Here is a 14,858-nt window from a genome sequence, read left to right as displayed (position 1 = left end):
TGTGCAAATTATTTTTTATTATGATAATATTGTATCTGTATATATTATACACTTAATGGAAGGTTATAAATATATTTTCCTATTGCAAATATCCTAGACCAGTGATGAATTTTCAGTTATATCCGACGGGTGATAACTATATAGAATTTCATCTTCATAAATTACAAATATACTTCCCTATCCTTAAACTCAGACGTAATATTATCAACATTTTAGTTTTTTAATTTATTTTACTAATCGCCTACAACCCCCCAAAATCCATTAATAAAGAGCCTCTACACTCAAACCATACCGGGAAACCCTCGGCGTCGTCTAAAAAGGAACTGGTGCCGTGACTTGTTATAAAAAAAAAAAAAACGAAGTTCTTCTAGACTCTAGACAGCGTAATTTCCAGCCAAGTGTCACCAATGGGTGATTTCTTAATTCAAGATATTCATGTTACTATTATAATATCATATATACTTATTGTGCTATGTTGTATAGATTGTGTATTTCAAATTGTTAAATAAAAAAAAAAAATGATTTTACGATTCAGTTGTCTACATTTAATTTGAGATAACATCACTGTTCGAAATAATGTTCTTGCTTTGAGAGGCTTCATAAACGTCATGAAATAATAAGAGAAATTACAAGTTGTTTATTTCCAGTAAAAGTATATAAAACATGTCTGTGCCGAGGTCAATTTTAATAAAATAAATGTAAGGCTTACATTTACTTTTTTAAAAATCTTCTGGTATATTTTGAATTCAAAACATTTGTTTTTTTAGACTGCAAAATAATGTAGTCTTGTGTTCATAAATGTTATTATATTATTATCATCATTTTCCTATCAAATAATAACTTTAATTTTTCGTCGGATATCTACGATATTTATTATATGACGTGTTGGATGAGGTTTGAATGAGTGAAGAAAAGTATCTCAGTAAAAACTTAAATTTTTTTTTTACTTAATCGTCAATATTATTTCAGTGGCGTAACTGGATACAAATCTAGGGGGGGGGGGGGGGGTAGGGGGAATAACTTGTGTTTTGACCAATTAAACTTGTATCATATTCATTAAATGTTGTAATGATAAAAGTACAAACGAAGGTGACAATAATTCTTCTGTATTCATGCCATTCAGAAAAAACACTAATTAAGTTTTTAAGTCCTAAGATAATAATTATTAATAACTTTTTTAATCCAACGTCTCTTTGACAATGTAATTGTTTTTTTTTTATTAAGTAGGTACATGTATTCTTGATCAATAATTTATAGTTGAAATATAAGTATAAATATCGAATTCTGACAGCAAAATATATAACTTGCTTATAAAATGATAAAGTGAGATACCATTTATTGAACATTAATAATAATTACATTTTTAAAAAGTGTAGGCTGAAAATAAAACCATACACACGTCTTGTTTTATCAATATTCAAATATTATTGATAATTTATTGAAATTTGGATAGTGAAAAGGGAAGAATAATTGTTTTTAAAATTAAATTATAGATATAATTTTGTATTATGGATTAAAAAGCGAAAAATAAAAACAGAAAAAAAAGTATTTCGTACCTGTCTATTATGACAACAGCCTATAGGACAGCAGCAGCTATATTATACAGCTAGTACACAATACTAGTTCTAAAAAATTATCCAATTTAAATTCAATTAAGTTTAAAACTGTCTCTGGTCAGAATATTGTAATTTTTGTTTGTTGTAACTGCTGTGTGCAGGTAATCTAAGTCATATTAAAACATCGAATAAAAATCCAATTACAGAATTAATTATAAATACTCCTTACATCCAAATAATTTGCATGTTGATAATATTAATCTAAATATTTTTCTATGTTTTTTATCTGTTTAACTATACTAGTTTATTTGTTTATACATGCTAATATTAATTTTTCCTGAAGTTTTTAGTTAATGACTAATGTATAATGCAGGTTATGAACTCACTATCCTCTTTCACAAGTTATGCTTATTGGGAAAGTGTCAATATATTTGATTTTTTTTGTAGGTAATACTAATTTATTTAATGTTGTTATCGACAAAGAAAATTATTATTATTGTTATTTATATATCTCGTAAAAACCTTAATCAGATAGTGTAATGTCTATATTCTACTTAGTTCAGAATTGAGTTATCTACATTATTACGATTGGCGTTATTTTTACGTGTAGAAAAATGATTCAGTCATATTTTCACCTAACGGCTAGCATAATATGAAGTCATCTACAAGACTACAAATGTGTAATGTAGTGTTATACAATTCATCGTAAAAGGGTTAAGACTCTGGGGGAATGTTTTCAGGTTTTCACGGTTGATAGAAGTTTGTATACCTAAGAATACTACATAGAGTGCTTACTTAAACAGTATTCTTTATAATGCATTTCTTTAAATTCTAAGTTTTAGAATTTTCAGATAAGTATACGTCTTAAAGACCATATTTTTAGATTTTTACAACACAAACTTTTTATTTAGTGCCCAGTTCTAGCAATACAACATTTTTTCAAATGGAAAGTGTAAGCAGATGATTTTTTTTTAAAATGTTGATGTAAATTGAAATTAAAAACGAACAGTGTCTGGGTTATTATGCTTTAATAACTTAATGCAGTAAAGATAATAGACTATAATAGTGGTTTAACATAAATTATAAGATTCATAAGATCTATTATATATAGTATTTACTATTTTATAAATTATAATATGCTAGAATATAAATATTATTTACTGCAATTTTTAAATTAATACATACCCCGTATATTTAAATTTATTATCTTGAGCACATAAAGTTTAAAAATCCAGAAAAAATAGTTTAAATTTTGATTTATTTAAGTCAAAAAAATTTAAATATTATGATTTCTAATATTATAATACCTACAATATAAAAAATCAAAAAAATCAGAATTTAAATTTATTTATTAATGAAATGAAATGATAGTGGTTATCTGGTTGAGCCACCCTATTTAGTGATAAATTTATGAATGTCTATTTTATTTTTTTAATGAACAGTTATTCGAAGTCAACGTTTTTGAATACTGTATCAAGTTTTTAAATTTATTAACCTCCTATTGTAAATACTTGTTGGACATAAACTTGTAGCGCGTCCTTAAAAAAAGTCTTTATAATCCTGTTCACAGAAGATTTGGGAAGAAAACTTTGATGGTGTACCTAAGTAAGATTTTAAGTATATTGTCCAATGCCGAGAAGTAGTGCAACTATTGAAACATATAGCTGCAGAGAATGTTACAGATTGAAATAACTAAAGTAAAAGTTTTCGAAAATATGGTAATAAATTGAACTTTTAAAGTGTCAAGTGTATCCCGTAATTAAGTAAGTCACAACGATGTTACCCCAAAGTACCTACCATAACCAATTCACTATCAGTTTCAGTTATACCACACTCAAAGTTTAAATTTGAAACATTTTAGTTATCCCAAAAGGTGATGACAGAACACACATTATTGTAAAATTCATCCGCCTCTAAGAATGAAGACAACGACATTTTGATTTACCCAACAGAATAAAAAGGACAAATGAGAAAAATAATATAATCATGGTCACTGTCTTATGCGTACGATGCGTACATCTCACGCCTGTCGAGTTGGCACCGGAATTTAATGTAACATACAGTGAATCTACGAATATCCTACATTTCGCAACGCTATTTCCAGAATTTGCTTCCATTTGGTTTTCCTGGAAAATCAAAAATCTCCTTACAATGGAACTGATAGAACTTTGTTTTAATACCTTGAAATGGGTATCAATGTTTAGATACAAACTCGCTCCATTTTGAAATAATTTTTTGGGGAATTTGATACCCTCTGGTTTTCCTAGAATCTCTGAAAATAGAAAATTTCCTAGCTGCAAAACTTTATTTTAATACTGTGAAATGGGTATTAACGTTTTGTCAATAAGTTATGTGTTAAAAGTGTGTCGAGTATTAAATAATGTTGAATAATACATTATTAGAGTTGCCAGATATAAGATACCTAATAAATACCGAATTAATTGTTATTTTTATATTTACTAAAAAAAACCTTATTTTTCAAATACAATAACATGATAGCGTCCTTTATTTAAAAAAATAAAAATAGTATATACATAATGATATTAATTTAGGTACTTATACTTCTCTGGCAGAAGTTGATCCATCTTTGGCATCCAATATTTTTTATAAATATGAAAATAGGACTTATTTTTTAAAAAATGGGACAGCTATGTTTTGTCAGGACATTGGGAAAGACTTTAAGAATATGGAACTTTCCCGTAAAAAACGTGAAGTATGACCACCCTATAGCATGATGCGTGAAGTGTTCCTTTTAACTTTGTACCTACATAGACCCCATGCAAATATTTAGTCAACTACGTAAAAATGTCCACCTCATGCTTTCATTACATTTTTTCAAAGCCAATTTTTTAACATTTGAATGCATATTTTGAAATATCCAATTCAATAACCAGTTTGATGTGCACACATGTTGGATGTCAAGTACAATACAATTTTGGTATTTAGATATGAATTTTTTTGGAAAGTATTACAACGAATATCCAAAAACCACTTTCTTCAAGGTATAAACTACCCAATTTGCATAGTCATGACTTTAACAAATTATTATTTTGAGTGGTCAATAAATTTTTTTCGACTGTATTATAAGATTTTACAATTGTGACATAATATGCCTATGCGAAAAAGGCCTCGATTTTTTTTAGCAATATATCACAGACAACCACAGCTAGTCATTTTCGTCGTGTTATTTGTTTTCTAACATAAATTGAGGACAACTGAACTGAGAAAAACTGACACCGGCTGCGTTAGTATCGAGTCACATATTTTGCTGTAAAACGCATTATAGCACATGAACGAAACAGTAATCGGTAGATATGTAATTACTTCAACGTATGATTCAACTTATAAGTAGGGCTCGGAACTTCATGCACTTAAAAAGTACTAAACATGTATCCACTTAATACGCATTAAAAAAGTACAAGTACTCTTTAAAAATATGCATGTATTTTTTTTTTTTACTCATATTTTTCATAAATACATTTAACAAAAAATGTTATACATTTTATAATTTTCACCGAATATTTATTAATGCAATCGTTAAATCATAATATGTCAGCTAGATATTTTAAAAACCCGTTACAATACAATCTAGTGAAAACCCACTATAATTGTACATCATAATATTATTATTAATTTTTTGTTTATTGCAAAATTAAAAAAATTGTATTATAAACTTTCCATTATCATCAAATAATTGTCGAAATAATAAAATTAAGAAATATTAATCATTTTATCGATAGCTCAAGCCTTTAAACCACAAAATCACTAAATATGCAAAATTATGTACTACCTATAATATTTTAAATTTTTTTTCGTTATGTCGTGAAAATAATTTCAAGCATAAGTACTTAGCAATAAATCTATTAGATCAAAAAAACATGTAAATGGAACAACTTCCAATTACTACTCATGAGGTTTATCATTATCGATCAAACAGACTATTTGTACAGATAATAATTTGAAACTTATTATTATTTAAAACAAATGTCTTATCGTTATAGCTTAGGAAATAAACTATTTTTACTTACGTCTGTGTAAATTGTTTATAGCATATTAGTATGCAATCAATAGATTAAAATATTAAAAAGTTTTCTTCACAACATGTTACACCCAATAATACGCCAACGTGGAAAATTTGTTTATTATATAATGATCTTACCAAATTCCACCGAATCTCAACGAAATACCGGTTTATCAAGAATTGTTTTATCTTTGATTAAGTTCTGTACGGATGAGTGTTATCGACAAAATAAGTTTTTCGCTATCGGTCACAACTGCATTTTTTTTGGTGGTACCATGTCTGTATAGAATATACAGACCAAAACTATTACGTTCACTGTGATGGATGCTCACGTTTTACGACTCCGTTGGGCATAGGATTACACTATTAAAATGCTACTTATATACAGAATATTATAATATGCTTTGTTGGATTGACGTCAATAAATGCAGACAGTATACGTGTGTACCCAACGGTTTTTTCTTTTTATATTTTTCGCTTAAATCGACAGTCTCAGAGGCACTAACGACTAACCAATGGGTACAGAATACAACTTTATGCTGACACGATGACTTATTGTGTTAGTTATACCACGTGGCCCAGCACATAAGCACACGACTAATTTTGGTTAAACAAATTCATAATATACTATTTATAAAATAAATATTACAAGTTAAAACTTAAAATTTATAACTATTATCTTTTTTTTTATAGATACATTTTATTTATTAAATACTAAAGTTGTCAAACGGCATAATTTCTAATATTAAATATTTTCTGAGGTCGAAAACAATATCAAATATTATATCGAAAAATATTGACTTGAATAATCATTGAACATCTTTTGTTTAATTTTTCAGAATTTCGTATAATTCATACAAAAGTGAAATTGATTTATTAAATCTTGGGACCTGTAGTATCGTCTCGATTTATTTTGAGAAGTTCAAATTGAATTTTGAAAAAAATATCTCAAAATATTTTATCGTCAAATCCACCTAGCCACTATACAGCTAATTTTCAAAAAAACTGGATTCGACGTATTGAATAATTGTAAAATGATTTCGGAACCGTTGGCCATCTCTTTAAAATACATGGGCAAGTGGCGTTTTGAATATAGGCTACTAACGGTACATCACAAATCTGCGGCATGGCATCAAATACTAAAAAACTCAATATCGGGAACAGCCATTGATCCTTGGCCGTTTGTTGTCCACACGTTTTAAACGACACCTGTTCTCTTACGAGTCCTGCCGCCGGTTTTTTTCGCACCACTTGTTCGTATTTTAGGACCTCCCACAAAGGTTTATACGTTCATAAAAATATTATATTCATGATAAAAATAAAATTATTTTTAATGACTTTTTATTACGATAGGTATTTTGTTATAGGCTCGTTTGTACGTTTAATAAATAATCCTACAGCTGAAACTTTTGGCCCAGTGCCATAAATGCACCTGGAATTAGTTTACATAGCCAATCACTTGGACTGTCTAGAAAATCTGGACAAAATAAAATTTAACAAATCGACGTTTAGTTACAGTATAAAACTACTTTCAACAATATACATTTTAAACTGGATCAAACTATATCCAAAATTGCTTAGAGTACCACATTCATAGTGAATGTATGTTTGAAATAATTCTGTTTCTAGCATATTTAATTGAAATTAGAGATTGTATTTTTTATTAATAACCCATATCGTAATTTATTTTAAGTACCTATTTCATGTATTATATACCTATTTGTTCCAACGTGTCGATAACTAATAAATAATACAAACAGCACGAACTCGGTCTATATAGTGTGTCGCCAAATTAATGACTAAGGTCTAAAGTAACATCAATGTATCATCAATGTTGTAATAAATTTGAAATCGATTAAGTTTAAAAAATAATAGGTTTTCAAATGGTTATTTAAAATGCAATTTTAACTAGCATAATTTTTTATTTTAGCTTGGGAAATTTTTTTAGGGGTGGTTTTGGGTTTCGGAGCCGGTTCATTGCGATTCTGTTCCGGGTCTAAACTACGAACTTAAAAAATAAGTAATCAGAGAAAAACGTTACCTGCGACGAGGGTCCGACCCCGAGGACGCCCGCTTTACCGGCGGCGAACGCGGCGTCACTGTTGCTCCGGTTGACGGCTTCGGCGTCCTGTCGCCGACACCGTTCGGCATGTTCGGCCAGGCACGCCACGTAAGCGATGGCGTGCGGCACATAAGACTGGTCGAATGTGCCGGAGAACAGCGCTTGCGTGATTCCCTGTGGCCCGGCCGCGTACACGGGCACGTCTTCGCCTCCGTGCGTGGCCCACTGTCGGGGCACTGCGGCCCCGTGCAACCGGTTGTGCGTCTCCGCGTCGGTGGCGTTCACCATCGGCACCAACCGGTGTTCGGCTCTGTGGCCGGGCCCGTTACCGTAGAGCAGCGTGCTGTACGGCAGACCGTCCACGTCCGACGGCTTCACGTCCACGCCTGTTGGAACGACACAAAGTGCAAATAAATGAAAACGTCCGGTTCCTGCGGTTCCTGAGGGGGCCGTGGATGTAACTGATCAGTGCCTACTGAAGGCTGCACTTTACATTATAATAGATCAAGTTTCCGTTTATAAATGCCTAGATATATATAATATGGTAAACGCGGTTCATTGATATTATATGTTTTTGCTGTTTGTTCAAAGTTCGGATAGTTTTAAAGAAGAAACCGTTTTAACAACGCAGCTCATGTGTTCGATTGATTCGTGTTACCGGTATGGATAAAGCTTAGTCCACAATGGTGTAGAATAAACGAGTGTCGGTGATTTCTTAAAAAATTTTTTCCTGACAATTATTCAATATTGCATATAATTTTTTTTCTTACAAAGTCAGAAAATCTAAGACGTCAACCTGACGCCTCTACAACAAGCCATTCACCCCCTGAACCCTTACCATTCCGCACGACCCTGTGGTATGACTCTGTGTAGTCCCGACCGATCGATAGGAGTGGATTCATTTAGCCGGCTATTGCGGTTCTCAGAAATGATTTTATTTTATTTATTTTTTTTAAAATCTAATATTACATTACCTGTAGTAGGTATTTCAAACTACAGGTTGTATAATACGAGGGCAAAATGTATTATTTACACAGTCCTATGAAATATTATGCGCCTGAGAAGTATTTTGAATTTTCAATGATCATTAAATGATGATTTTAATGATTTTTAAACTAATAGAACTAATAGAAAAAAAACTTAAATTTAACACTTTCGGCCGAAATACTCTTTGAGTGCTTTTTTTTTTATAGAGGTTATTCATTTATCTGTAGCGTTTCTTAGAACTAATATCGGTCCGTCCAAAGTCCCACGATTGAGTCACAACTAACCTAACCTCGAAGATCAGAAAATGACGGATATAACAATCCCATAGTATCACGACCAAGGCGTTCGCCTGGACTTGTAGATATGTGTATAATTGTATGAACAAGTTCATTTAATTTTAACATATAGGCATTTCACATTAATGGGAACATGATGTGTTGCCTATATGAATAGTTAATGCCTTAAATATTATACTAATTAGGAAATTATTGGAATTAGGTGCTTAAATGTTGTAAGTTTTTTTTTATTTAGGTTTGAACCTTTAACCGTGATCCAAAAAAATTATTTTCTTTTTTATAAAAGCAAATTAAGGCAAACATTATATTTTGTTCATCAATTAGAATACAAAAGAGCCATATTTTTTTAAGATTATTTTGTACTTTACTTTAATATACTTTTTTACCATTATAAATTTACTCAATATCCTTTATTGTTAGTTTGGTTATCCATTTAGCTTAGGCACTTACTTACAAAGTTAACTACTTGTATTTTATACTTGTTTTAATTATTTTTTATTTAATTTGTGACGAAATCTGCTATAATAATAATAATAATAATAATTAAAACTTCGAGATGTCAAGAATCTAACAACTCAAGTTGGCAGCACACCAAAAACTAATCGAGAAAATCTGTGCAATTATTTAAACGTCCATCACCATTCACTACCAGTATACAATTTTATATAATAAATTCAATATATTTTTGTGACATTGTATACTGTTTGCTTATTCAGTGATATTTTATACTCCTATTGTACTTATTGAGTGATAATTATATAATAATTTATAATCTTTTCTATATATAAAGGAAAGTTACTTTAGCAATAATCCACGTAGAGCCGAACCAATTTCAGTTATCGAATTGAAATTTTGAGGATGAATTAATATTGTAATGTCAAGCTCCACTAAGAAAGGATTTTTCAAAAACTTTGATTTTAAAGGGTTGAAATCGGCAAAAACAAATTGTTTACGTGCAAATTGTATATCTATATACATATTTTACAGCACGGCGACCTGTGGGTTTCCATTGCGACATGCAACACTATGTGTTTGATCGGCGTGTAGTTATGAATTGTTCCGAGAAGTGAAGTTCTACAAACTATCTATATCTATCTATGTATATAAAAATAAATTACTATTTCCCTTAGTCGATGCATCACGCTTATCACTCATAATTTAAAACGGATCCATCTATCTTCTATCTATATGATATAAGACGGTTAATTTATAATTTTTTAGTGCTCATTTCACAGTTTAATCAATCGGAAGATAAATGAAAAATTGTACAGTTAGTTTTTTGGGAAGTGTTTGTTTATAATGGTTAGTATAAGCAATCACGATTAAAATTTTAGAGAAACTTAAGTCGCCCGCGGGCCGCCGTACCATACAATAATATGTGTATGGATATACAATTTGCACGTTTATTTTAATTAATAACTAATTTTCCGAGGAACTTTCTTAATTTTTTATAAGAACTTGGTATTTTTTTTTAATTTTCCGGTTGCCATTGGTTAATCGGGCAAATCAGGTTTAAGCATGCATCAAATCGAATTTCAGTACATTGCCTACCAAGGTGGCTGTCCGCTGAGTTACACTTATAGCCGCTCATCGGCATGTACACAACCAAAATAATTAATAAAATTAAAATTAAATATATTATTCAAATAGAATGGGCATCCAGCGGTGTGCGCAATCAACCGCAGGTGGATAGCCCATCTGATAATATACTGCTCACATTATCACATGCGAGTCTCAAATAGAGTTGGCATTTTTAAAGGACAACGAAGTGCAAGAGATCAGCTAGAAATGATATTATAATAATGATATAATAAATCTTTGTTTCGACACAACACTACAGATAATTTGTGTACTGACGATAAATTTTATATATTTATATTTTAATCTATTTTATTTTATATTTTTATTTTATACATACATTTTAATTTAATTGTAGGCATAGGGTATTACCTATAGGCATAGGTAATATTAATATTTAATAGGTTACATTTTTTTTGCAAAAAAGACGTAGAGGAATTAAAAAACATACTTTCCAAGTACCTTCTTAGAGGCTGAAAAAATTAAATTACAATACTAGATATAGGTACGACTGTTATCGTAGGTAATAAGACAACTGAAAAACCGAAAAATATTAAATAATATCAGAGGTTCTTCAAAAATCATGGATAAATAATTTAAGAGTTGAATTGGTTGTATTGTGAGTTTATGATGTTTAAACATTATTAAAAAATACATATTTTTTATAAAATTATTATCAGCGTCATAACATTTACCTTTAAGTTATTGTAGGTATATATATTGAATCGCACAATAATAAAATCACTAATGGTCTGGGCTTAATGTTTTACAAATATTTGTTTTATTATTTCCAAACATAAAATTAAAAAAATACTGTTTGAAAATACTCATGCTTTAAAAATTTAAAATATATTTAAATTATATAAAAAAAAAATATTTCAACACTTAGCAAGTATAGTTATATTTTTAACTGACAATCATCGAGCTGCTTAAAAGCAGATAGGGAAAAGCTTAAATGCCCTCCCTCCACCCCGAAAAAAACAAAGGTTATGATTTGAATATAGTTGAGTAACATATGATTCATTTTTTTTTATCGCAGAGCGTTCCTCAATCTTCATACTGTGCAGGTAAAATGTTATTATTTCGTACTGAATATGTTAGTATATAATTGCAATATTTTCTGCACATACATTTTATTTCTGTTTGTTTATATTATAATGAGTTATATACTTATAAAATACCTATAAGTACGATATATTATGTTGATGAATAAAAAATCTTTGTGCACACCGCCTGGCACGTTTTTATTTTATTAAATTGTATATTAAAACTATAACATTCTTAAATTTAATTTTATCGACTTTCTCACCAGCTGCGTGCAACACAAATTATACACATATTTATTTAGTTTCGCGGTGAATATTAAGTAACACGTTTCTAGACGTGCAAAGATTATAATATATATGCGTATAGTTTTTTTATTTTAATAAATCGACGAGAATCGTATTCGAGGAAAACGCGAGATATCAGAAGCTATATTTAGGACAGTTTTCAATTCCATTCAATTCAAATAAAGTAAAATATTATTTAATTTTTCTGCCATTTGAGAAAGAATGACTTTTCATTCGCAGTATTTTTCAGTTGATATTCACTGTGTGCGCATAAGTCGTTGTAGGATAATAGTTGAATCCAAAACAGTGCTTTCCCGGAATGTTAAAAACCAAACTGAAATTTTTTCTAATATGTTGCTGAGTTTCTACAATAATTATCATTAATTAGAAAAATATAATATGAAACTTGATGCTGTTTAAAGAAACGCCTTGCTTAAGATAAGAATAAATTAAAGTTCTGTCATCAGAACAATGACACAAAAAGATAAATTATTTTTATAATTAAAATTAAAATAGCCATAAAGATGCTATATCTAAGCAATAATTGTGTTTTTATTTTTATTTTTAATAACGAATGTATAAAAGAAAAGAATATAAATGTTTTTTTGTATAACTCAAGTCTCAAGAGTATATACGAAATTCGCTCTACAAATTAATTTGCAAGCTTTGTGATTTCTGTAAAATTATTAGTTAATAATGAATCAATTTTTCGGACATCTAACAATTTTTGATTACTATTTTATTGGTTTTAATTTTAAATAAAATAAGTTTATTAGTTTCATTATTATAAATTATATAACAATTTATTTTGTTATTATTGTTCATACAAAAATATACAAAAATGGTAAGAATATAATTAAAATATTAAATATTCATAAATCTTAAGTGTATTATGCTTTCCTTTAAAAAAACTACATATTTTATATTCAACACAGTATTTTAATGTAAACAAATCTTATGATTTAAAACATTAATTTATAATATAGTATTATATTTTCGTTTATACAATAGTAACCAATCATAAAGTGTTGATGTATTTATGTATGTAATTGCAATATGTCTAAAATGTTGAAAAAGTATAACAACTACAAATATAAGTAACCATAATAAATCTACATATTTTGATTAATTTAACTTTTCAATAAAAAAATACATTGAAATAAAAGCAAATAATATTAATCTGTAGTGTTTTTTATAAAAAATATTCCATTTGGCTAAGATATGGATCTTCCTAATGAATTAGGACTTTTTATTTTAAGTTGGGTATTATTGTTTTTTATATGAATTATATTAAGGTATGACTTGGTTTATTTTAAGAAACATTGCACCAAAATTCGTGTTTACCTAAATAAAAAAAAAATTTTAACAAAGAAGGATTACAAAAATGTTGACAGCTGAAATAGTGTTTTCGTTTCATAAAATATTATGTCATTTAGTGTTAAAATATATACTCTAACAAATGCACTAATTATAAGTTTCAAAGTATCTGAAAGTTTAAACTACCTATTAAATGTCCATTTATGCCTAGCATAGTGAATTCACGGTAGCAAGAAATAGAGAACACGGGGCCGGATGAAGTTGATATTATTAAAAAATAACATAATTTTATTTATACTTATACACACAGATTGTGACTTGTTCAATGTAACAAATTTTGTTTCAATGTTCGAATGACTGATATTTAAAAGTTGATATTTGTGTAATGATGGGTAGAAAAATTAAATAACATTATATTTGTATGTCATTTTTTTAAATTTTAACAATTATATTCATACGTTGATACGTTATTTCTTGAATTGATGTGTGTCTGGACGAAAAAAGTAGACTTATAAATTATAATAAGGGCGCAATAGGGCTACCGGAATTCGGGCAGCGAACGGGAATTTATGGTATACCATCCTACCAACCTAACTTAAGACTTTGATGTTTAATTAACTTAACTTTAACCTAACTCATTTGCCTTTACATTAACTTGAAATCAACTTTAATATTCTCAATTAACTTAATTTTCATATTATACATACAAATATTTTGTTTATTAATGTTTATAACTAAAACTTATACGTTTCTAGAATATAGAAATTATAATAAGAAAAAAAATTCAGTATGTAATATTTTAGAAGAATTTCGATTTTATATTTATAGATGAATGATATAAATTACAAATAATAATATAGAGGAACAATTAGTCATCTGTATACTGTATGAATAAATAGCCACTTAACCACGAATTATATTCATAATACCTTCTTATGAGTTCGTAATACAATTCAATTATCATGAATTGTGGCCGTTTCAATTTATATTATGTTAATATTATATTATTTACTATACATTTATACTGTTTTTAATTCCTCGATAATTACGTGACCTGGTCGTATAACTTGTTTTTGATTGAATATATATATTTTTAATTTAATAACTAATTAAAGAACACTGTTTGAATGAAAATTTTTCATCAAATATTTTATCTTAGTAATTAAAAATGTTAAAGAAAAAATAATTAACGTTTTGTTATATGATAAATATAATTAATAAAAAGGGAATAAAAATTTAATTATTTTATTTATAGGTTTGTATTTTGGTTTGGTTTGTCCTATAAGCATTCTGCATTCTATAGGTTATTACCATATTGATTTCAGATTTGAAATGTAAGATACAAATATTGGTTAGGGCGGTTAGGCATAATTTTTAACGATAATTATTCCTATCATATTGTGATAATTTTATTCAGTGCATGACACAGAAGTTATTCTTCATTTTTAACTATAGCATTCATAATCGATGATTAAAAAATGGTTGAGCAATATTATTAAAAGTGTGTACTCTTTATTTTTATGTTTATTATTGATTTTTTATTATCCATACTAATATTATAAAGAGGAAAGATTTGATTGTTTGTTTGTATTAAATAGGCTCTGAAACTACTGAACCGATTTAAATGAAATTTGGTACATAGATAGTTTAGACACTGAGAAAGGAACTAGGCTATTTTTTAATACTAAAAAAGGGCTTTAAGGGGTTGAA

At 28.5% G+C, this 14,858-nt stretch overlaps 1 protein-coding gene across 2 annotated transcripts in view; it reads right to left on the bottom strand.

The window, feature by feature from the left end:
* Positions 1–14,858, bottom strand: part of LOC111027938 (alkaline phosphatase-like) — a 248,615-nt gene that overhangs the window by 21,451 nt on the left and 212,306 nt on the right. For both annotated transcript variants that reach the window (XM_022306441.1, XM_022306442.1), the window contains exon 9: positions 7,619–8,025. In XM_022306441.1, the coding sequence (XP_022162133.1) occupies positions 7,619–8,025 (407 nt within the window). The remainder of the gene's footprint in view (positions 1–7,618; positions 8,026–14,858) is intronic.

The sequence above is a fragment of the Myzus persicae genome, unplaced genomic scaffold (genome assembly GCF_001856785.1).
Source record: "Myzus persicae strain clone G006 unplaced genomic scaffold, MPER_G0061.0, whole genome shotgun sequence".
NCBI classification, from domain to species: Eukaryota; Metazoa; Arthropoda; class Insecta; order Hemiptera; family Aphididae; genus Myzus; species Myzus persicae.
The sequence above is the reverse complement of the archived record's forward strand: the minus strand, read 5'-3'. Positions and strand labels throughout refer to the sequence as shown.